We start from the raw sequence: 24,299 nt of genomic DNA, 5'->3' as shown, positions 1-24,299 counted from the left end.
AATCCGGACATATAGCAATCCTAGACAGCTGCATATTCCTGCATTGCAGGGGGTTGGACTAGATGATCCTCTAAAAAATGCTATGATTCGTTTAAAAATAAATAAAAATAATCCATAGAATTGTAAAGTTGGAGAGACCCCAACAGTCTCTCCAGTCAACCTCCCTGCAGGAATCTCAACCGAAGGATCCCTGGCAGATGGCCACCCAACCTCTGCTAGAAACCTCCAAGAATCAAGAGTTCAAGGACACATCGCAGCTGGGCGAAAACACTCAAGGAAGTTGTGAAACAAGGCCAGGGAGAGGCATGACCAGGGAAAGAGGGAGTGCCTGGTTAAGGGGTGTTGTCTGGGTGAGAATTGTAAAGGCCAGGTAGACCTGAAATAGACTGTCTTCTGGCAGCCTTTCAAACACTTCCAAATAGAGGACAGCCCATACAGCAGGAGACATGTCTGCCCTCGCCTCCCCTTACCTTTAAGACCATTAAGCCCAGAGTTTAAAATTACCTCACTGCCCTGCTGCCTGTCCTAGGAGCGGTTTGTACTGTAATAAATGGAAATCTGCCCTTATTCCCTTCTGGGGGACACAAGAGCCCATATAGAGTCCTTTGTAGGTTCTCCATCGGTCGGAGAAAATAAGAGGCCAACCAGAGAATATTGAGAAGCAAAGCAGCTCGTAAGCCTGATCCTTATTGAACTGTTGCAACAGGGTGCTCCCCTCACACGCAGGAAAGGAGGAGGACCCAGAACAAAGGTGTGCCCGCCCTTATATAGACCTTTTAAATTGCCTGCCCTGGAGTCCAAAACCACCCCGCAGATACATCTTACATACATCACAGAAAGGGGGAGTAGCTCAAGACCACCCCACAGATACATCATACCTACATCACAGAAAGGGCGGTCTACAACAGAAATCTGAGTGCATTGTTTATCTCCTGTCTGGCAGACCTGTTAATGGTCACTTGATTGGATACCCTGGGGAGCCTGGCCAGTCTTTTGTAATGACAAATAGTTTCTGAGCCAGGTCACAGGCTCACCCTATTCATACACAGACATACCCTTAAGACAGGATTTGTGAACAAAAAGACAATGGGGAGGCTCCCCCACCCCCTCCCTCCTTGCAGAGAAAACATTTGGCCAGTTTGGGAGTCAAAATGGTTTCAGGGCTGTTTTCCTGTGCTGCTTCAGACATGTGGTTTATATAGTTATGTACGTGTTTGCTTGGTACATTTATGAACATTTATTATATAAGACCTTTTTTTTTTAAATTTCCGTACACAGAGGGCAAAACAGAACCGTGTTGGCTTTGGCCTCTCCGAGGCCTCGTGGTGGATTAAGTGCTGCTTCCTTTGGCCTTGGAGGCCAAGAACAAAAGCTGCCTTCATTACCCAGCCAGGTTGGCCCCCTGCCACAGCACCACTCAGCAAGCAGCATCTTCTTGTGGCGGTGATACGGGATGCTCCCTGTGTACGGGTGGCAGTCTGGGCATGGCAGAGGAGCTGACGCAGAATGGGAAAGGCGAGATGCTGCAGGTGTGCCCAGGTGGCTGAGCGGTCCCCTCCCAAGCGACGAATTTTGGAGCTGTCAAGAAACCCAGCTCTCCCAGTCAAAGCAAAGCAGATCCCCAGCTCTAGACAGCCCCCTTTGCACTGTTCAAGGAGTGTCTAACCCAAGGAGGGCTGGTGAGAGGGGAAAGCCTCTGCGGGCAGAGATAATGAGCCCTGGAGGGTATTATAGACGCACACACTCGAGGTTCCCACCTCTGTACCTGATATTATAATTTCAGGCATCCTCACGGTCATATAAATTCCTAGCCCGCCGGCTATCTCAGCCTCCCAGATCTGTCTCCACATCTTCAGGGTCCTCTTCCCAAAAAGAGGTGGAGTTGCCAAAAGACCCCATCTTTCTTACAGCCAATCAACACACCAAATAAGCAAGGGCTGCCCAGTTGTGTGATCTCTGTTTCTCCCCCTCTCTTTTTCTCCTCCACTGAGCTGAAACAAGCAGAATATGAAGAACCGGGTGCTTCCCTGTTAGCTTTTGCCTCGGTTTGCTTATCCGCGGAGAGGATTTATTGATCGAGCAACCAAGAACCAATATTTTACTTAGGACCATAAAGAGCGTCTTCCTAAATTAAATGGAAACTGGAAACATCCGCAGCTCAGAGGGACTTGTAGAGAGATGTCGGGGCTTCTGAGTGTTTAATGGCTGTGTTGCAGTAAGGGAAATTCCAAACAAATCCTTTCCGAGGGTGCCAAGTCCGCTTTGCTTCCAGATTGTGATTCTTGCCACGTAAGTTGCACTCCATGCTCTGGTAACTTCCAGATAGGATTATTGCAACACTCTCTGCGTGGGACTGCCCTGGAAGATGACTTGAAAACTTCAGCTGGTTCAAGAGGCAGCAGCCAGGTTACTGACTCGGGTTCCATGTACAACTCAAATACAGTGGTACCTCGGGTTAAGTACTTAATTCGCTCCGGAAGTCCGTTCTTAACCTGAAACTGTTCTTAACCTGAAGCACCACTTTAGCTAATGGGGCCTCCTGCTGCCGCCGCACCGCCGGAGCACGATTTCTGTTCTCATCCTGAAGCAAAGTTCTTAACCTGAAGCACTATTTCTGGGTTAGTGGAGTCTATAACCTGAAGCGTCTGTAACCTGAAGCGTATGTAACCTGAGGTACCACTGTAACCCCTGTTCTAAAAGCATTGGCTGCCAGTTCATTTCCGGGCCCAATTCAAGGTGAAAGATTGCCTCCCTCCCTACAGACCCTCTTGAGTGCTAAGATTGGCAGAGGGGCCCTCTTGGTAGTTCCACCCCCCAAAAAAAAATTCTCTGGCAGGTTGCCTAGGAGAGGACATTCTTTGTAGGAGCTATTGATTTCCCTCCCCACAGAGCACCTTTTTACGCCTTGACCTGCTTCCTAGGACTTACCCTATTCCTTAATTGCAGTTAGTTTGAACTTGTCTGAATACTTTATTTTTATATTGTGGTAGCATGCCCCAGGGGTTCATGGTGAAGTGTGGGTAAGAAATCTAACAACAACATCAGCAACAGGAAGAGGTCGTGGTGGTTTCACTTTTCCAACTTCTGGTCCTTCCTTTTCAAGGGTGACAAAGGTCAGACTTCATGGAGCAATGAGGGGGCACCAAGACGTTTGCAGATGGCAGGAAAAACCCTCAAGGGTACCTGGATTCTGGATGAGCTTGGGAAGGAGTAATGGGGGGGAGGGGAGTCGGTGGAAGGGGGAAACCACTTTCGTGGACGAAGGCACCATAACATGGTGATTTAAACATTGGAAGCTGCCTCAGACCAGGCCAGATATTTTGTTTCTTCTAGTGTCTGGCATGATCTATTGTTTAAATTTATTTATTTGGTTTCTCAGATTAATTTTTTTACAATCACATATCCAGCCTACAACATAGAAACATGATTCCAGAGAATCTCCTGGACTTCCTTCCTCCCCTTTGTGGGTCCTATTGTTAGTCATTTCCTCCTGCATCTTTTATAATAATCCAGATCTTTTACATCTCCATTGTGTCCAAAACTCACCATTAAACTACAAGTGTTATTCCAATCCTACTAATAATTTTAACTGTTTACAATTTTGCAGTTACAACTGTTTATAATTTTAAGATTCATTATAAAGTTTTCCCATTCCTTATTAAAATTTTGGTCTTCCTGATTTCTGATTCTTCTAGTCATTTTAGATATTTCGGCATAATCCATCAACTTGATCTGCCACTTCTTCTCTGGTAGGGACTTTATCTTCTTTCCATCTCTGGGCCAATAACATCCACACAGCCGTGGTCACATACATAAATAGTCTTTTCTGCTCCCTTGGGATTTCAGTAATATCCAAAGGCAACACGATGACCAAGTCCAATAATGCGATATGAATATAAACTCTTTATATAATTTATACAGAACATTGACCAGTATGAAACACATGAAATATGCACTCTCTGCAAAACCAAATAAACAGAAATCTTGTAAATCTCTGAAAGTCACAAAATGTGCAAACAGACGTAGTGAACAGTGATTCCGGATATACCGGATACAGTGGTACCTCGGGTTAAGTACGGTACTTAATTCGTTCCGGAGGTCCGTTCTTAACCTGAAACTGTTTTTAACCTGAAGCACCACTTTAGCTAATGGGGCCTGCTGCTGCTGCTGCGCCGCTGGAGCACGATTTCTTTTCTCACCCTGAAGCAAAGTTCTTAACCTGAAGCACTATTTCTGGGTTAGCGGAATCTGTAACCTGAAGTGTATGTAACCTGAAGTGTATGTAACCCGAGGTACCACTGTATACTGTTTTGTGGAATTCTTCTTCAGCACAGCAGAAGGATACAGAAATGCTTCATAAACTTCAAATTAATTATTGAAACGATGACCTGCAGATGCATGGTAACTTATAATAACTCAAATTATTATAAACTGTACGCATGAACTATAATGTCCTTGGGATTTTGGCACCTAGAATTCCTAAAAGAAGACTTTTATATAGAAAAGGTTATTTTAAACATTTTTTCAACTCATTATATATCGTGGTCTACTGTGATGGATAGCATCTCCCCAGGATCTTCTTGGGCAACGACTCCTTCCCATCACCTGATACCTCATGCTTCTAACTGGAGATGCCAGGGACTGAACCTGGGACCTCCTGCATGTTAAGGACATAAGGAGAAGCTGCTGGACCAGGCCAAAGGCCCATCTATTCCAGATCCTGTTCTCTCAGTGGAAAGCCAGGTGTCAGTGTGAAACACACAAGCAAGACCTCAGGACAGCTGGCCACCTGCATATTCCAGCAAGTGGCCTTGAGAGCCATACTGCACCCAACAGCGAAGACAAAACATAGCCGTTGTGTCTAGCAGCAGACTTGTCCTCCATGGATTTGCCTAATCCTCTTTTAAAGCCATCCAAGTTGGTGTTCACCATGGTGTGTGTTGCCCCTGAACTACAGGCTCATCAATGCACATGGCACTGCTTTTATAAGGAGCAAAAGCAACGGTCCATCTAATCCAGGATTAAACACCAGGAAGAGAACGCCACCTGATATCTTTTCATCAGAGATGCTGAGCTTGGTTCCGCTTGTGTGCAAGGCACAGACGCTCTGCCCCTCAAGCGGGGTCAAGGTTCATTGTTTCCCCAAGGATTTCCACAGAGCATCTGCACCGAGAAGCTGGATCCTCTTCCTTCTGCGCTGTCAGCGATCTCTCCTGGCAGGATCCGCAACGCCTCGTGCCAGGCGGTGAGAGATGGAAGCTCCTTTTAGGAAGAGTCTCTCGTGCCGCTGGCCTGGGGAGCTGGCCAAGAAAGAGGAACACTGTCCAAGCTGGCAAAAGGCAGTATCTGGGTGCCCTTCACCTCATCCCAACGCGAAGGGGCTGGGAGAGGAAGCTGAGAAGAACGTAAGGTGAAGGGAAGTCAACCAGGTGCAGGCGTCCCTGAAGGACCTCTTAGGTGAATGACCCACTGTTCTCATGGGGATGGGGGTTGTCATGGCAACTGAAAGAAGAACCGGGATGCCCAGGCACGAGAGGAAGAGGTGATTCACTGAGTGCCTGTCCTGCGGGCAGCTCCCTTTCAGCGGACGGTTTAGTGGGAACAGGCAGCTAGTGCAAAGGATGAAACTCCTGCTTTTCCTCTTCCCATTGATTGGTGAGTAACTTGCCACAGACGGGATTGTTGCTTGCTTAGTGTGCGCTGCACGCAATCTGCTTTGGAACCAGGGGTGCTGGTGCTGGAATGGTCTCCTCAATATGGGGGATTTGCCAAACCCAGGTGACATTTAATTGTTTCGCCAACTTGCAAACATTCCAGCCGGACATATTTATCGGCAAGGATGGACCTATCTTTTCATTTCTAGTTTCACATTTTTCCATCCTTAGTTCAGCTTATCCACATTTCTACATCAGCCTTAAAAAGAAAAAAAAGACCTAGTAAGAATTTATCAGCCTTTTAGTGCAAGTTTCTTGTAATATACAATTTTTTGGTAGGCGTTATATTGTTGGAGAACTGCATTGCAAAATTCAGAGACGTAAAGCTTTCAAAGGATAGCTGTGTTTCAATTTACATATTGGTTTATGACTTAGTTTAAACAGTCATAGCCTCCCCCAAAGAATTCTGGAAGCTACAGTTTGTTAAGCTGCACATTGTTTCCCTAAATCCTGGAGGAAAGCATGCAGCCAATCAGTGCAGCTGGCTGCTGTGGGAATAAGGAGGAAAGAATCAGTCCATTTTGGTCCTCTCGGACCCTCAGATTTTTCCATCTTAAATTCAGTTACACACACACACACACACACACACACACACTCCTCGTGAAAATTCTTCAGCTTTCTAGTGTAAATTTCTCCTAAGCAGCACAATTTTGTATGCAGTTTTGACCTGTGTACACATTTTTGCAAGCAATTTCTCATGACCAAATGCATTTTTTGTACATTGCTTTCACTAATATATTTATTTTTATGCACACCGGTATTTTTGTTGTTGTTGTAAAACATGTACATTTTGCTAAACATTATTTGACTGGAGAACTTGCATTGCAAAAAAAATAAAATCAGTTATGTTCAACCTTCGACGGATGACTGTGTTTTGGTTCTCATATTATTTTGGAAAGTGTGAATTTGATGGATTCAGCTTTAAATGAGAAGTGCATTAGATTTCTTCCCCTAATCTCTAGCTGACACACAGGTCACCTGGACACCCCCAATACGATGAGAGCACTGCAACACCTTGTGCTTCTTTTTAAATTATAGCCATTCTTTCTAAACCTGGATATATCCACCTAAAAATGAGTATCTGCAAATTTTATGCAAAACCACTCCTTCCCCACCCATTGATAATCTGTAAGAAATCGAGATGGCAATTCAGGGGGCCAGTAACAACTGCACATCGCACTCTTGTTCCAGGGACGGCTCCACAGATCAGTTCAAAAGCTGGTGACCCTGAGCATGTCTCCAGGAGTGATGAGGCAACCGGAGGCTCCTTTGGCAGTGATGAGAATGTACAGGTGTGGCCAGGTATGGGAGTACCAGCATCATATGGCTTTTGCATAAAAATAGTGTTTTACTCACATAAAAGTCTTGCCCTCAATTCCAGCATTAAAAGTAATGAAAGGAAGGCCGGCAAACTCTACTTCTAGATTACAAAATACATAGTTGAGTTAAAAAATGGAGTCTCTGCTGAAGCGGAGACCAGACAGATATCTATCTGCCTTGGAGGCATAGTGGAAAAGAGAGAATGAGTTCTATGGCAGGGAGAAGTAGATAAGATTACGGTAGATGCTTTTGACTTTCCCCCCATCAGAGAACTCAAGGGAAGTGACATCACACAGTGCCTTCTCTAGTAATCAGGAGCTCTGTGAGTCTTAACCCCTTCATATCCTTATTTAGGAAACATGCATTGTTGGATTTGACTGTAAATTCCCACAGCATAGGGGTGTGTGATGAAACTAGCTTAGTGCACAAAGAGAAAATGCACATTCATTGCTCTGCTCGCTTTTGCCTCTGGCCCCATCCGCTCCTGGCATGTGGCCCCTGGAAAGCTGCCCTGAAGGGAATGCGGCTCTCGCCACCCAACCCCACTCCCATCCATCTTCCCTCTCTCCACCCCCCCTTTTTTTCCTTTTTTCTTCTCCCCCTAATGCCTCAACAAATGAAACGGATTTGTAAAAATGTTACATGGAAAAAAACAAAAACGAGGCATTACACTTACTTCTGTAAAACAAGAAAATCCTTAATAAAATATTTAAAAAAAAACAAAAAACAGTCTCCCACTGCTGTTCTATGGCTTGCTGTCCCTTTCCTCAGGATGCAAATAATTAAGAAACCCCATGAAAAACAATCAGGGCTTCTGCTGCTCGTTCCTCGACTTCCCCTTCGAGAAAACCTACATGAATAATATATGGCCTTCGTTTCCGCTATTGTCGGGGGAAAGAGGATAGCTGAGTAGCGGATCCATCGGAGGCTGTCCTTAGAGGGATATCCACCTCCGCTCTGACGTTTCTTGCCAGAGAAGGGAGCGGAGGGCAGAGAGAACTCAACTCTCTACTGCTAATGTCTTAAAGCAAGTGAGATTGGATGCAACCACCAGTTGCAGAAGGAGGAGGAGGAGGAGGGTTGGCCATCAGCTCAAGCTAGTAGCTAGGCTCTGGGTTCTATTGATTTGGCCTTACACCCAGTAGAGGTTTGTCTATTAGGGCAGATGTGGCACTGCCTCACCAACTGCTCTCAGCCACCCCACCCTGCCCTTGCCCAGGGGGGTGTCCCTGGCTTCCAGCTTCCTCCTCCTTAGTTTTAATGTAAAACTCTTCAGGGAGGAGAAGGATGCAGACAAAAATATACTGACGTGCCTCCACCTGTCATTGGCTCTGATTCCACCTACTGTTTGGCTTCCCTGTCTTTCACCCTGTTAACGGAGAAATCTGAGGGCTCCCTTGGACAAAAAGCAAGGACACCAGCCAGGAATATCAGAGCAAAACAGCAGCCAGTAGGCTTGGTCTTTATGGAAGACTGTCGCGACAGGACTCCCACCTGCCACAAGGTGGAACAAGATGGAAGCCCCGAACAAAAGAGCCCCCAAACTTTTATTAACTGCTAATCCCCATGTTACACTCCCCCAAACTACATCACTCATACATCATGAAAGGGGAGGTCTGGTGGCAGTAATCTGAGCATCCTGGACCCTGCCCCATGGTTCCCCTTGCCGTCCACCAAACACCCATCAAGTGTAACAAAAAATATATTTACATTTCCCTGTTTCCCAGCCAAGTTAATCACAACCTTTTGTCTTCATCTGGGTTTGTTATTTCTGGAATGGCTACCTGTCTGGCACTCAGGTATCAGGATGCCAGGGATTTTCACTCAGACAGAGGGGCTGCTGAGTAGCTGAGCTCACATGTCTATATGAATTTCTGAAGTTTCCCCAGTGAACCAGTGCATAGATACATTTATGAGTGAATTGTTAAATTTGGTATTGTGCAGCAAAGGCCCTTTGAATAGACAGGAAGAAACTGTGATGAAGTGTTTTGTGGGGAAAAGTCACAAAAGCGTTTGTGCTGGTTTTGGTAGTGGGCTGCATGTGCATGATATCTGCTGGAGGGGCAACCCCCCCCCCAACCTATACATAAATTCCTGCAACAACCCTACCAGTCCCAATGGGCAGCAGCTCTCAATGTATACACCAATGTAGACACCATGTAACCTAAGTACGGCCTGCTCTGACTGGCAGCAGGCCTTTGAGGAACCAAGCGGAGGGGCTGTCAATCAACCTGCTAGCTAGCCGATCCTTTAAATAATATATTTTTTTAAAAAGGATGAAGGAGACTTTTTGCAAGCAAAGCATCTGCTGTGCTGCAGAGCTGTAGGGCATTTCAAACCAAGGCGATGCAGATTCTCTGCCAAGGAAATTGGGATTTTGCAGCTTGTGTAAATTAAACAAATAACCTCTGGCAAATCAACTTCATTTATAGGCACTGCAATGGTGAGCATGCTTTCCCTGAACAAAGCCCCACTGAGTTCAATGGGATTCACCGCCAGCAAAAGAAAAGAAAAAAGCTAATGCAATTCTAGGCTGTATCCACAGAGGTCTAGTGTCCAGGTCAAGGGAAGTCAGAGCCCTGTTCTATTCTGCCTTGGTCAGACCACACCTGGAGTACTGTGTCCACTTCTGGGCACCACAGTTTAAGGAGGATATTGACAAGCTGGAACATGTACAGAGGAGGGCAACCAAGATGATCGAGGGATCTGGAAACCGAGCCTGATGAGGAATGTTTGAGGGAGTTGGGGGGTGTTTTGCCTGGAAAAGAGGAGACTGGGAGGAGATATAATAAAGGTAAAGGACCCCTGACCATTAGGTCCAGTCGTGACCAACTCTGGGGTTGCGATGCTCATCTCACTTTATTGGCCGAGGGAGCTGGCGTACAGCTTCCGGGACCAAGCAATGGGAGCTCACCCCATCACGGGGATTCGAACTGCCAATCTTCTGATCGGCAAGTCCTAGGCTCTGTGGTTTAACCCACAGTGCCACAATAGCCGTCTTCAAATATCTAAAGGGCTGCCACATGGAAGATGGAGCAAGCTTGTTTTCTCCTGCTCTGGAGGGTAGGATCAAAATCAATGGATTCAAGTTACAAGAAAGGAGATCCCGGCGAAACATCAAGAAGAACTTTCTGACAGTAAGAGCTGTTCGACAGTGGAACGGTCTTCCTTGGGAGGTTGTGGAATCTGCTTCCTTGGAGGCTTTTAAGCAGAGGTTAGATGGCCATCTGTCATGTGTGATCTAGTTGAGATTCCTGCATTGCAGGGGGCTGGACTACATGATCCTTAGGGTCCCTTCCAACTCTACAGTTCTGTGATTCTAAGCATGTGTAAGAACATGCAGATTAAGAAGTCACATTACCTGTTATTTTTTTTTTAACCACTTTAACCCCCCCCCAACTAAAGTGACACTGCATAACAGAGCAATTATCTCCACTCCAGAGAACATAAATTTGGATGTTCTTGCTTCCTCACAAGTCTCCTCTTCCAATTTCCAGTGGTTTTTCTTTTGAAAACACTCATATTTCAAAAAGGCAACTCTTAAATGTGCATTTAAAAGAGCTGTCGCTGGTTGCCTCCACAGGAGGACTGCGCTGCTCAGGTGTTGCCTTTTCGCAATCAGCAGGAAGGAAAATTAAAACTGTGGTTCCACGTGACCATGGGTAGGCAAACCAAGGCCCAGGGGCTGGATCCGGCCCACTTGCCTTCTAAATCCGACCTGCGGACAGTCTGGGAATCAGCGTGTTTTTACATGAGTAGAATGTGTCCTTTTATTTAAAATGCATCTCTGGGTTATTTGTGGGTCCTGCCTGATGTTTTTACATGAGTGGAATGTGTGTTTTTATTTAAGATGCATCTCTGGTTTATTTGTGGGGCATAGGAATTCATTCATATATTTTTTCCAAAATATAGTCCGGCCCACCACCAAGTCTGAGGGACAGTGGACTGGCCCCCTGCTGAAAAAGTTTGCTGACCCCTGCACATGACCTTTGAGATCGTTTTACTTTATCTGGTAACGTCTATCTCTTTGGTCAATGAAATATACTCGGAGTCCTGCAGTGATTTCATGCTCTTTATTGCAGCTTGTAAAACAGTGATTGAATTGCCCCCCAAACCTCAGGCTTTTATATACATTATTTACACAATGAGTCCCATCTGACTGGCTGATTCTGCTTCCCTCCTGGAGCCTGATTGCTCTTTTCCTGCAAGCCAATCACTTGTTGCATTCTAGGATCCTACTTGCCTATTGTTCTAGGATCCAAGCTTAGTACATAACAGTCAAGATTCTGAGTGTTGTCTAGGTAAAGGTAAAGGGACCCCTGACCATTAGGTCCAGTCATGACCGACTCTGGGGTTGCGGCGCTCATCTCGCTTTATTGGCCGAGGGAGCCAGCATACAGTTTCCGGATCATGTGGCCAGCATGACAAAGCTGCTTCTGGTGAACCAGAGCAGCACACGGACATGCCGTTTACGTTCCTGCTGGAGCAGTACCTATTTATCTACTTGCACTTTGAGGGGCTTTCGAACTGCTAGGTTGGCAGGAGCAGGGACCGAGCAACGGGAGCTCACCCTATCACGGGGATTCGAACCGCCGACCTTCTGATCAGCAAGTCCTAGGCTCTGTGGTTTAACCCACAGTGCCACCCGTGTCCCTGAGTGTTGTCTAAGCAGAAGTAAATTCCATGTGAGGGAGGTTTCCTCTGAACTCAAGAAGGGCATGCTGGTTCAGGCCAGTGGCCCATCTAGACTTCACAGTGGCCAGCCAGATGCCTGGGGGAAGCGTGTGAGCAGAATTTGAGGAATGCTGTACTTTCCCTTCCTGGAATTTCCAGCAACTGGTATCCGATGGCATTACTGCCTCTGACCCTAGAGGCATAGTGTAGTCACGGATAGCCTTCTCTTCCATGACTTTGTCAAACCATCTTTCAAAGCCATCTGTTGAGTGCCCATCGCTGCCTCCTGTCGGAGTGATTCTCATCATTTCCCCCTCTGAATAATGAGAGGAAACTAGCAAAGTTTCCCCTTCCAGGATGCAGAACGTACTGTTATGGTTGAATTCCAGTTTTCAAAACAGCCATCCTTAATTCAGTTTCATTTTTACCCAATATATTGGTACCGTTATCAAGCATATCTAAATGTTTGTTTTGTCTTTTTAACTGGGGTTATATTTGACTCCAGAACCAGATTAGGGAAGTGGTTCCCACCCCCCTTTTAAAAAAGAGTAGGAAGAGCAAAACAGTTAGAATAGCAGAAGATTTTTTTTTTTAAAAAAAGAAGAAAACAGAATAAAACCTTTTAAATTTTTAGCCCAATAAAATTGAGCATAAAGTAAGCAGCAGTAAACTTGGCAGTAAGAGTTTAGTAATAAAATGTTCACAGCAGTAAAAACTTGCTGGAACAATCAGATCTTCTATTGCCTGCAGAAAGCCAATTGATTTTTAAAAGAAAGAACATTATCTTTAAATGGCAAGGCATTCGTGGAAAAGAGAGATTGGGAACTGGTAGCCTTTCAGTATTTTCTTTTCTTTTTAAAGCAGGCACATACCGAGAACAGGAAATGACTAATTAAAGGGCCAGTAGGAGGGAGAAACCTCACCAGCACATTCACAGTCTGCTGCTGAAATTGTATTTTAATGGTGGGGTGCAGTGCAGTGAATCATCACGAATCAAGTCTGAGGAAAGACTGGAGAACGACACAGAAAACACTGGAATAAAATGGATTCACCAGCGATGCTGCCTGTATTCTCTCTGAAAACTGAGCGAATGAATGAGGCAACGGCTGGTGTGGTGATCAGTGATGGTCAGAGGAGGCGTCTCTAAGGCCAACTATTAACAGCTTCCTGTCCTATATGCTAAGTGTGAGCTCATTCTCCAAGTGTGGTCTTCAACCAGTGTGCCGTGGCACCCTTTGTTGTTGTTTAGTCGTTGAGTCGTGTCCGACTCTTCATGACCCCATGGACCAGAGCATGCCAGGCACGCCTATCTTCCACTGCCTCCCGCAGTTCGGTCAAACCCATGCTGGTAGCTTCGAGAACACTATCCAGCCATCTCGTCCTCTGTCATCCCCTTCTCCTTGTGCCCTCCATCTTTCCCAACATCAGGGTCTTTTCCAGGGAGTCTTCTCTTCTGATGAGGTGGCCAAAGTATTGGAGTCTCAGTTTCAGGATCTGTCCGTCCAGTGAGCACTAAGGGCTGATTTCCTTAAGAATTAATAGGTTTGATCTTCTTGCAGTCCATGGGACTCTCAGAGTCTCCTCCAGCACCATAATTCAAAAGCATCAATTCTTCGGCGATCAGCCTTCTTTATGGTCCAGCTTTCACTTCCATACATCACTACTGGGAAAACCATAGCTTTAACTATATGGACCTTTGTTGGCAAGGTGATGTCTCTGGTTTTTAAGATGCTGTCTGGGTTTGTCATCGCTTTTCTCCCAAGAAGCAGGCGTCTTTTGATTTTGTTACTGCTGTCACCATCTGCAGTTATCATAGAGCCCAAGAAAGTAAAATCTCTCACTGCCTCCATTCTTCCCCTTCTATTTGCCAGGAGGTGATGGGACCAGTGGCCATGATCTTCGTTTTTTTGATGTTGAGCTTCAAACCATATTTGCCGTGGCACCCTGGGGTGCCTTGAATGATGGTCAGAGTGGGCAATACTGGCCTCTGTCCCTCTTTCCTTCCCTCCCTCCTCCGATGCCCTCTCGCATCTCGGCCTCCCAAAGGCTTGTGCTGCTGTTTGTTGCAGGAGCCCTGGCTGCAAGCTCCCCAGGTGAATGCTGCCTCTGGGCCTGGCCAGGGGTTGCTTCCCAGGATCCTATGGGGCAGTGTGAAGAGGCACCTCTCTTCAGGGGCGGGGAGCTCAGAGACCAGGGCAGCAGCTGCGGCTGCCCAGAGGACTCCCAAGGAGAGGGGAGAAGAGAGGAGGCTGAGGGAACACTCCACAAGGGAGGGTGTTCGAAAAGGGGTGAGGGGCTGCCAGCTCCGCAGGCAAGGGGTGTGAAATATACTCGGAGTCGAGAGTGGATTTCATGCTCTTTATTCAGCTCATAGTGGTGAGGAGGAATGGAAGTTCCCCCACAATATCTGCTTTATATACATTATTTACACAATGGGCCCCACGTGATTGGCTAATTGCAGGATTCTCCTGTAGGCCAATCAGGTTGTGGATTCACTTCCACCTGGAGCTGGATTGGGTGGCTCCTGTGGACCAATCATACTGCTGCATTGTTCTAGGACCAATCAGACTGCTGCATTTTGGATCCTATTGTTCTAGGACCAATCAGATTGCTGCATTTTGGATCCTATTCAACTCAGTACATAACAGGGTGACATAACTGGGCCCCACAAGGGTGCCGCAGAAAGAATGTAGTTGGTCAAGGGAGCCGTGGACCCCCCAAAAATGAAAACCTCTGGCTTATGGGATGAAAACAGTATCACCATACACAAGTGTGAAATCCCAATGTTTACAGAAGTCCAAAAAAGATTGTAAAGGTGGGAGGAATTAAGGATAGGGCACCTCCCCCAGCCCAGTTAGGACCAAGCATGCTCAGTGAGCATGGGGGTAGGGAGCGAGGCGGATAGTAACGCTAGGGAGGGCCTGGCTGAGTGGCTGAAACACTGAGCAGTAGCAGCACTTCACGCTGCAGCAATCTGTTGCAGTTTCAGTTACATCTCTAGGGAGTCTCAACAATGATAGGTCAGGGCAGGTCATGTGGTTCTATCTGACCCTTATAAAAACTTCTAGGTTAGACTAGGGGTCCCTCCAAACTGGTGGCTGTTGTGTGTTTTCTGCAACATGTTACGGACAAAATAATAATGCACTAGTAGCAGATTTATACTGCGCTGCCCACACATCATTTTGCTTTACACTAGCTGACCAGTGACATTTGCCCAGTTTTTTGCCCAGTCAGGAGAGGTCATCTTGCAAAAGTGCAACAAATACAGGACAAGACAAAGAAAAAGCTTAAAATGGAACAATTATGGTATTAAAAAGATCAGAGCAGGAAGTTATTGGGTGTGTGCTAATTGGAAACGAAGCAGAATGGGTCCCACTCAGAGTTAACCCACTGAAGTCACCAGGCCTAAGTGGGTCATGTCCATTATTTTCACCGGGTCTATTCCAGTGCTTTTTTTCTATAAAAAAAAAATTAAATGTTTAGGGGTACAGTGGTACCTCAGGTTAAGTACTTAATTCGTTCCGGAGGTCCGTTCTTAACCTGAAACTGTTCTTAACCTGAAGCGCCACTTTAGCTAATGGGGCCTCCTCCTGCTGCTGCTGCCGCGCCGCCAGAGCACGATTTCTGTTCTCATCCTGAAGCAAAGTTCTTAACCCGAGGTACTATTTCTTGGTTAGCAGAGTCTGTAACCTGAAGTGTATGTAACCTGAAGAGTATGTAACCCGAAGTACCGCTGTACTTTCATTTTGACTCAAGAAAACCCCCATTTTATAGTTCAAATCAGGAAAAATAAATGCAGTAAATGGACAAAAGTACAAATATTCACAAATATTCACAAATGTTTAGGGGTATGTGTATCCCTGCGTACCCCCCCCCCAAGAAAAAAAGCATTGGTCTACTCTAAGTAGGACTGGCTTTGGGCGCAACAACCCTACATCTGCTTTTGCGAGGCCCAAGCTGTGTTGAAATGATCACACATAAAGGTCCACAAACTGTAATAAATGTACAGTTAAAAAAGTACATTTGAAGGAGCCTTCAGTTGGAGCTGGGTCCCGTGTATAGATTTTTGCCCCCTCAGAGAGTCTGAAAATTGTATGACAGTTCTTCCCCTCCACTCTGCAGACAGCGTGAGCGACTCCCAACGCATCATTGGGGGCTACATAGTTTCACCCCACTCTTCCAAGTACCTGGTCTCTCTGAAGAGGAATACAGGCTACCATTTCTGTGGTGGAGCCCTCATCAGTCGGAACTGGGTCCTGACCGCCGCCCACTGCAAAACAGGGTAAGGAGCCAAGGCACACTGCAGAACATCTGAACGCTCTCCAGGTCCATCCATCAGGCATCCTGCATCAAAATAGGTTGGTGGGCAGCACTGATTTGGAAACGTTGCACAAACTCAAAAGCACATCAAAGGTTCAAAATCCAAAGCAGAAAGAGATGTTTCTTCTTGGTTTTGAGTCCCTCTTGCCTCCTTCCTAGGAGGGGAGGGAACTCTGTTGAAAACAGAAAAATAAAGTGAAGGCGGTGAAGGTCCTGTGTGAGTGTCTGGAGGCGGTTGGAGGATGGGTGACAGCTAACAGACTGAGGTTGAATCCTGACAAGACAGAAGTACTGTTTTGGGGGGACAGGAGGCGGGCGGGTGTGGAGGACTCCCTGGTCCTGAATGGGGTAACTGTGCCCCTGAAGGGCCAGGTGCGCAGCCTGAGAGTCATTTTGGACTTGCAGCTGTCCATGGAGGCGCAGGTCAATTCTGCGTCCAGGGCAGCTGTCTCCCAGCTCCACCTGGTACACAGGCTGAGACCCTACCTGCCCATGGACTGTCTCACCAGAGTGGTACATGCTCTGGTTATCTCTCGCTTGGACTACTTCAATGTGCTCTTTGTGGGGCTACCTTTGAAGGTGACCCGGAAACTACAACTAATCCAGAATGCGGCAGCTAGACTGGTGACTGGGAGCGGCCGCCGAGACCACATAACACTGGTCTTGAAAGACCTACATTGGCTCCCAGTATGTTTCTGAGCACAATTCAAAGTGTTGGTGCTGACCTTTAAAGCCCTAAATTGCCTCGGCCCAGTATATCTGAAGGAGTGTCTCCACCCCCATTGTTCTACCCAGACACTGAGGTCCAGGGGACCCGGCAGAGGGCCTTCTCAGTAGTGGCACCTGCCCTGTGGAACGCCCTCCCACCAGATGTCAAAGAGAACAACAACTACCAGACTTTTAGAAGACATCTGAAGGCAGCCCTGTTTAGGGAAGCTTTCAATGTTTGATGGATTACTGTATTTTAATATTTTGTTGGAAGCCGCCCAGAGTGACTGGGAAAGCCCAGCCAGATGGGCAGGGTATAAGTAATAAATTATTATTATTATTATTATTAGTAGTAGTAGTAGTAGTATAAAGATCTGCCTTGCTTTCATTGCATCCTGCCTCCATCCATTCATCTCTGACCGATCATGGACTTAGGGGACTCAGTCCCTTGGGGAGTTGGGCAGCAAAAGCCAACCACCCCAATTTTTTCTGTATCAGTGGCTGAAGGAAATTTTTGTAGAGTAGTAATTTAATGGGAAAGGAGCATGAAGGAGCAGGTGGATAGAGGAGGAAACCCGAGAAAAGGGGCAGTGGACAGCTTTTAGCCAGATTTCTCCCCCTGTTGCCAGTTTTACAGCAAAGCTCTTCCTACAAATTAACTACTGTCTTATATGGTTCTGGAGAGGTTACTACACTGCCCATATGTGGTAAGCCCAAAGGCATATCAAGATCTGACAATCCTGCATAACAGACCCCTGCCTAACCCAAATCTGACATGTTTGTGATAAATCCACCCTCATTCTGTTTTCTTGCTCCTCTTTCAGAATCCACCAGATGCTGATCGTAGCCGGGGAATATTCGCTTTCCACGTTTGAGGGCACGGAGCAGATCTTCCGACCTGCCCGCATGGTGGTCCATCCAGAATACAGCGCCACTTCCAAAAATGCAGACATCATGCTTATCAAGGTAACAAAGTTTCCTGGGTGTCAGAATGGGGTCAGGATCGAAAGGAAGGGAGAGTTTCAGCTGGAGTTGTGGGCGGCATGCCCAGGTGGGCCAGGATCCACAGCCTGCTGGCCAGATCTTTGAAAATGGTGACTTTTTAAAATTGCAATTATATGGGGGACTGAAAAACAAAGATAACGGAGAGACACCAGTCATGGGCATAGCCACGATTTTTGGGAAGGGCAGGCAAAGTTGTTCAGCTTTTTTTTAGGAAATCCAAGCTGTTGAGCTGGGAAGGGAAGAGGGATGAAATGAAACAACGGGCAGCCTTTCATGTGAACAGCTCCAAATCCTTACCTAGTTTGGAGTGAGGCATCGCTTAGTTTTAGCTTGTGCAAGCATGGCAGATCACAAAAGGTGCATGTGCACATGTAAACAAATCCCTATGTATCTCAGCTTCCCCGGCTTGGAACAACACACACACACACAAACAACATATGGCTGCTGTTTTGTGCAAATCTGGTAGACTGAGAAACTTGTTGTTTTTTAAAAAAAGGTTTGTGCTTACAGGTAAACAGATACCAGTGTGTATGCCTATAATGACCTCAGGCAAGGCCCGCCTATCCAGGAAGTGGTGTGAAGTAGCTGCCTCATGGATGCCTCCTGCCACAGCCCCATCTCTGCCAGAGAAACAGTGCTAGTATAGGTGCTGGTTTCCTGTAAGGTCTTGCGAGATCTCATCAAAGTCTTGCAAAGAGAGCAATGTCAAGGAGAGCAAAAGATCTCATGAGATTTGGGTGAGATCTTGCAAGCTCTTTCAGGGAATCGGCACCAATGCCCAAGGCCTTGCAGAGCCAGGCAGAGGCCCGGGCCAGGTAGATAATGTGCCCCCCCCCCGTTTTTTTACCCTGGGGATAACTGAAGTCTTATAAATAAGTAAGTATCTAAATAATTTTCACAAAAGTTATGCTGACAAATAATTTTATTTCAAGGCTTGAACCGTATCTGCATATAAAGACAAAATGGAAAATATAAATATACAATAGTGCTTTTTAAAAATACATAGGGAAAAGGATTATTTTAAGTATTTACATTTAAAAATGCTTTCCTCGCGCTGCCAGCCATGGCCCCAGGGAATCCGCCCACCACTGCCACCGCCTTTGCGCCTCCGCGTTTGCCCCAGTGCATCCCCAGCAATTGTGAATATGCTGATCGAGGCCCCCTTGGAATCAGAGGCCCGGGCCAAGTGGCCCCTATGGGCCCCCCTCTGTCTGGGCCTGCCAATGCCAGCGGTGCTTCTCCACAAGCAGTGGTACAGCTGCAGTGCCACTGGCAGGTGGCACAGAGGTGGCGAGTGGTGGTGTGGCAGAGCAGGGCGGCACTTCCTGTTTCCTCAAGTGCCACAATGGGACGTACCACCCCTGACCTCAGGATCCCAGGAGTTACAGCTGTTAGTTCTGAAGGAAAGAAGGCCAGGACCCACAGCCCAGGTGGGCCTCACTTAGAGAGGCGATGTGCAATTCCTTAGCTGGAGAAGGCTCAGGCGACGGTCAGATGCCTCGTCAAGCCCAGAAGGCGTCCTGGCCAGGCCTGCGTCAATATGCCAATGAATCAAAATCCTAGCATTTATTCATTTCTATGGGGTTTTTTGGGGGGGTCCCCTCCTAAATCTATAATACCCTCGTTATCACAGCTGTTCCTCTTCTTCTGTCTCCACATTGTTTTCGCCAGCTTGCTTGCTGGTAACGACACACGCGACGTAACAGGCTGTATGTAACAGTATAACTTCTGTTTCAAAAAACAATTCACCACATCAGTGCTGGGCAAAGAGTCAATGAGCAAGTGTTAAATTTACAGCCTGCAGTGCATTGAAAGAAAATATTATGAAAATGATGTATAGGCGGTAGTTAACGCCAACTAAACTTGCTAAAATGTATCAAATGAAAAATAAGGAATGTTGGAAATGTAAAGAAAAAGAAGGGAATTTTTACCATATGTGGTGGACATGAAAACCTTCTGAGATTTGATATATAATAATACACATGTAGCACCCTGCTTGTGGTTAACGCTTAGCTGGAATGAAATATTCAACGCAGCAATAGAGAAATTAAAATAATAATTTATTTGTCAGACAAATAAATGAGAGACACAGTGGTATATGGATACCAAAGCTCTGCCTACTCCAGCCCTGATGGCCAGCACTTATATTTCCTCAGCCCAGCCCCCTTGCTCCTCCTTTGGCTGCCTCTGTCCAATCAGCCTGGTTGAAATTCCTATTGGTTGTTTGCTAGAACCAATCATAAAAGATACACCCATTTCCTATTACCTTTTATGGGAGACAAAGAGCTATATTTCCTTCTATCCATAAATGGCAGACAAGTAGCCATATATCTTACATTTACCTCGACCAGGCACCTTAATTACCAGATAACCTTTGGCCCCTGTTGCCCTATTCACTGCAAACCAGATGGCTAAAGCAGATGGTGCATGGTTTTTAATTTTTTATCTTAAAGAGATCTTGAGTTCACCTTCTCACACACCATCTATGAAATAAGAATCTAACATAAGAATCTAACATTTCTTACTTTCTAAATCCTTTGCATAATTACATTTAAGCCAATATATTTCATACATAACATAGATAGATTTTTAGAAGGAAAGGCCTTTTCAAATTAAAAGGAACTTAGTGAAAGCTAAGTTCTCTAAATTCTCTGAAGCTTCAAAACAGCTTCGGAGAGAAGCCTTTTTCCCTAGCCAGCTGCTGTTTCTAAAAGCAACTTCTTCAATTTACCCTTTAACCTTATGAAAATATGGCTCGAGTCTTCTGTTAAACAATAAATTTCACTATTTACCAGCTCTTAATTGTGTTTTTGCAGCTTGATTGTATTCTGTAATTTGTATGGTCAGTGTGACCTTTTGCTCCCAGCCTGTAATTTCCTTTTACAACCCTGAAATACTGCTATAAATCAGTGGGGCCCTTGAAAAGGAAGATAAACAGCTGCCAGAGTATTCAGCTGGTCTCTGCCTCGCAAATATATTTTTTAAGCTCATTTTAAAATGCAGATCTTGATTAGATGCCTCATAATACAGATCTTGATCAGATGCCTCACACACACACACACACTTTTTTAAAAAAACAGAAGTGTTTTTACTGGGTATAATAGGGGAAGAAATTCCTAAAAGAGATCAAAAATTATTTATGTGTGCAACCACTGCAGCAAGAATTTTAATAGCCCCAAAATGGAAACAACAGGAGTTACCAACAATTGAAGAGTGGCAGACGAAGATGATGGAATATGGCGAAGCTGACCGGTTAAAATCCGAAACCAGCGAGATCAAGCTTTCCAAAAAGATTGGGGGAAATTTATACAATATTTGAAGGACAATTGTAAACAGTTAACAGCATTGGCAGGAATGATTTGAAAAGGCTTATAAGGTTGAAAATTCTACCTTTTTACAGATAAATTAAATAGGACAATAGGAAAGGGGGGAAATTAGAAATGTGATGATATAGCAAATAAATAAAGTAACCATGAGGTGGGAAGGGGGGAAGTCAATGAGCTCAAATGAGCTTGAGTTTATGTGAAAAAACGAAGATTGTATTTATATGTTATAAAACTCAATAAATATCATTTAAAATTTAAAATTAAAAAAGTCAATGAGCAAGCAGGCAGTGGCACCTGCCAATCCTCCTTTGTCTGATGCTGCACCAGTGTCCGGGCTTGAACAAATGGCAACTGAGTGAGATGGTTGCAGTGATGAAGGAGCTCAATGGAGCTGCTTCTCAGGTGTGGGTTCTTTGCATACACCTAAGCACGCCAACCATTGGCACCACCGGCCCAAACTGGAGGGTCTGCATCTGGGTGAGATTGAATTGATGGGATAAGTAACCTGCCCCCACCCCCATCCCTTGATGTCTCGAAACAGCTGAACCGGCCGGTGGCCTACAGCCCCTTTGTCTCCATCGTGCCCCTTCCCCAGCAAGGAGCCACGGTCCGGGACGGACGTTTCTGCCAAGTCTCCGGTTGGGGTTACACCACTCCCATCGGGGGCAGGACGTCGGACACTCTGCGCAGCGTCCACCTCCCCATCATCTCCACGTGGAAGTGCAACAGCTCCTCTTCGTACGCCGGGTACATCACCAGGAACATGATCTGCGCCGGGTTCAACACCGGGGGGAAAGATGCCTGTCAGGTAAACGCCGGTGTCCGTTTAGGAGAGGAAGTTCAGAAGACTAAATGCCTCTTTGGAAAACGGATCAGCTTAGCGTAGGGAGGATGGGTTGGGGTCTCAGTCAGAGGCAGTAACACTTCCTGAATAGCAGTTGCTGGAAACAACAGGAGGGGAGAGGGCTTTTGTGTTCGAATCCTGCTTACGGGTTTCCTGCAGGCATCTGGGGGTGGCTTCTGTGAGAACAGGAGGCTAGACTAGCTTGTCCATTGGCCTGGTCTTGCAGGTTCTCCTTACGTTCTCAAGCCTGAGAGCCAAATGTGGCCCTCTAGCTCTCTTTATCTGGCCCTTGAGACTCTCCCTAGCCACATCCCCTCTCTGCCAATAGGCTGGAGATTCCATGCCACCCCTGGGTTTTTGGATATGAAAGAGGGTTCTCCCCACCCTGTACTGTACTTTCCTGTTGTCTTCCAGAATGGTGGCTGCGTTGATAGAATGACCCCCACTCTCTGCCTTTCAGAAATAAACCTTTCCTTGCTGCCCACCTTCTGCGTTTCTCCTTCAGCTGTGATTCATCTTTATTTGAGAAGGGCTTAATTCCAAGGGCAGATAATCCAGTGCTTCCTGCTTTACCAGTCCCAGTTTTCCTGGTTGCCCATAAATTGCTGTTCTCGTCTTTGACAGGTTGGGGGATCCCTTCTTGAAATGTTCTTCGAGAGAGCTGATGATGTTGCTGTTCTTTGGGGTTCACCCCCTCCCTCTTTCCTAGCAATTAAATTTCGGAGGCGACGACTGCACGCTTCCATGCTCAGTCATGCACCTAGACACATATTGTTGCACACCACCCCAAATATATACAACCTAAACCTACAATGGAGGAGCTTACAGCATTAGCACCCCAAATCCAAGAGGGTCTTCCCATAGCCACAGGCTTTGATTCCAGCAGAAATCAGGCATGCCTTTGTCACTCAACTGCCCAGCCTGCAGCCTGCTTCTAGCTTCTAGTACACACACAAAGGTAAACGTAAAGAACGTGGGTGGTGCTGTGGTCTAAACCACTGAGCCTCTTGGGCTTGCCAATCAGAAGATTGGTGGTTTGAATCCCCGCGACGTGGTGAGCTCCTGTTGCTCTGCCCCAGCTCCTGCCAACCCAGCAGTTCGAAAGCACGCCAGTGCAAGTAGATAATTAGGTACTGCTGCAGCAGGAAAGTAAACGTGGTTGCACCAGAAGCGGTTTAGTCAGGCTGGCCACATGACTCAGAAAGCTGTCTGTGGACAAATGCTGGCTCTCTCGGCCTGAATGTGAGATAAGCGCCGCAACCCCATAGTCGTCTTTGACTGGACTTAACCATCCAGGGATCCTTTACGTTTACCTTTTTTACACACACACACACCCCACACTGGCTTTTACCTTTCTACCTTTCACAACATTAACACGCCAATAAGGTCTTGCTTCTCCCAGAGCTGCAGCCTTGGGTTCAAGCAGAAACTAAGCATGTCTCTGCCTCTCTGTTTTCTGCCTGCTTCTAGCTGTCTCATGCACACCTCAGGCCAGACCAGCTAACGGCTAGTTGAGAGAGGGGGCCCATCTGTTTGTGTATGAATCCTGCACAGAGCCACTTCCTTTGTTACTTAATGGCCCATACTTAGGAGCCACTCCCAAGAAACTTGTCTGGCTATTCCAGCAACTGGCTCCTAAATGTGCCACTCTTCCTTTTGAGTGTTATGCTTCCAACAGGGACCAGGTGGGGATGGGTCGAGACTTTAAAAGAGCTTTGTGAAATTACTTTTAAAAAATGTAGTTTGCTTTTTAATATAAAGAACCGATGGATATTAGCAGCTGCTTTGACAAAGCTTTAATGCTAATTCTCTTCACTGTGTTTCCACCCCCCCTTTCTTTCTCCCACCAGGGCGATTCTGGGGGGCCCTTAGTGTGTGAAGGGCGCGTTTTTGGGATCGTTTCCTGGGGCCACAGCTGCGCCAGCCCCAGATACCCAGGTGTCTACACGGCAGTCTCCAACTTCCAGAAATGGATTTACAAGACCATCTTCAAGAAATAAACCTGCCATTCAGTCCCTGATGATCAAATAACCAATTCGTAGAATATATATGTATATATCTTGAAAAAACACAAATAACTTGTTTTGTTGAGTTACATATTTAAGTAACTTCAGACCCTGGGATTAATCATCTTCTCTCTCTGCCACACAAACCCTTTAAATGTCCAGTGTGCATTACTTCAGTTGTGAAACACACCATTAATTTAGGTCCTGAATATCTGAAGGAGGACCTCCTTCTCTACAGACCCTCTCAGGAGTTGAGTGTGGGAATGTTGTAGATAGTAGGAGAGGATATCTTGATTTAAATATTATCCTTCCTCACTCACACTAGTGAGCTGGTAACAGACTACAATGGTACCTCAGGTTAAGTACTTAATTCGTTCCGGAG

At 46.1% G+C, this 24,299-nt stretch overlaps 1 protein-coding gene across 1 annotated transcript; it reads left to right on the top strand.

The window, feature by feature from the left end:
• Positions 1–1,484: 1,484 nt before the first annotated feature.
• On the top strand, positions 1,485–23,911 carry LOC308483278 (trypsin-3-like; the record flags this gene model as incomplete). The annotated part of the gene is made up of 6 exons (XM_081016968.1): positions 1,485–1,539; positions 6,906–7,016; positions 15,831–15,990; positions 17,561–17,702; positions 21,609–21,875; positions 23,762–23,911. The coding sequence occupies 6 exons, from the start codon at positions 1,485–1,487 to the stop codon at positions 23,909–23,911; spliced, it is 885 nt and encodes a 294-aa protein (XP_080873094.1).
• Positions 23,912–24,299: the final 388 nt, after the last annotated feature.

This window comes from Podarcis pityusensis, assembly GCF_964106645.2.
Source record: "Podarcis pityusensis genome assembly, chromosome: 8".
In the NCBI taxonomy this organism is placed as follows: Eukaryota; Metazoa; Chordata; class Lepidosauria; order Squamata; family Lacertidae; genus Podarcis; species Podarcis pityusensis.
Note: the sequence above shows the minus strand (reverse complement) of the source record. Positions and strands in the feature narration are given on the sequence as shown.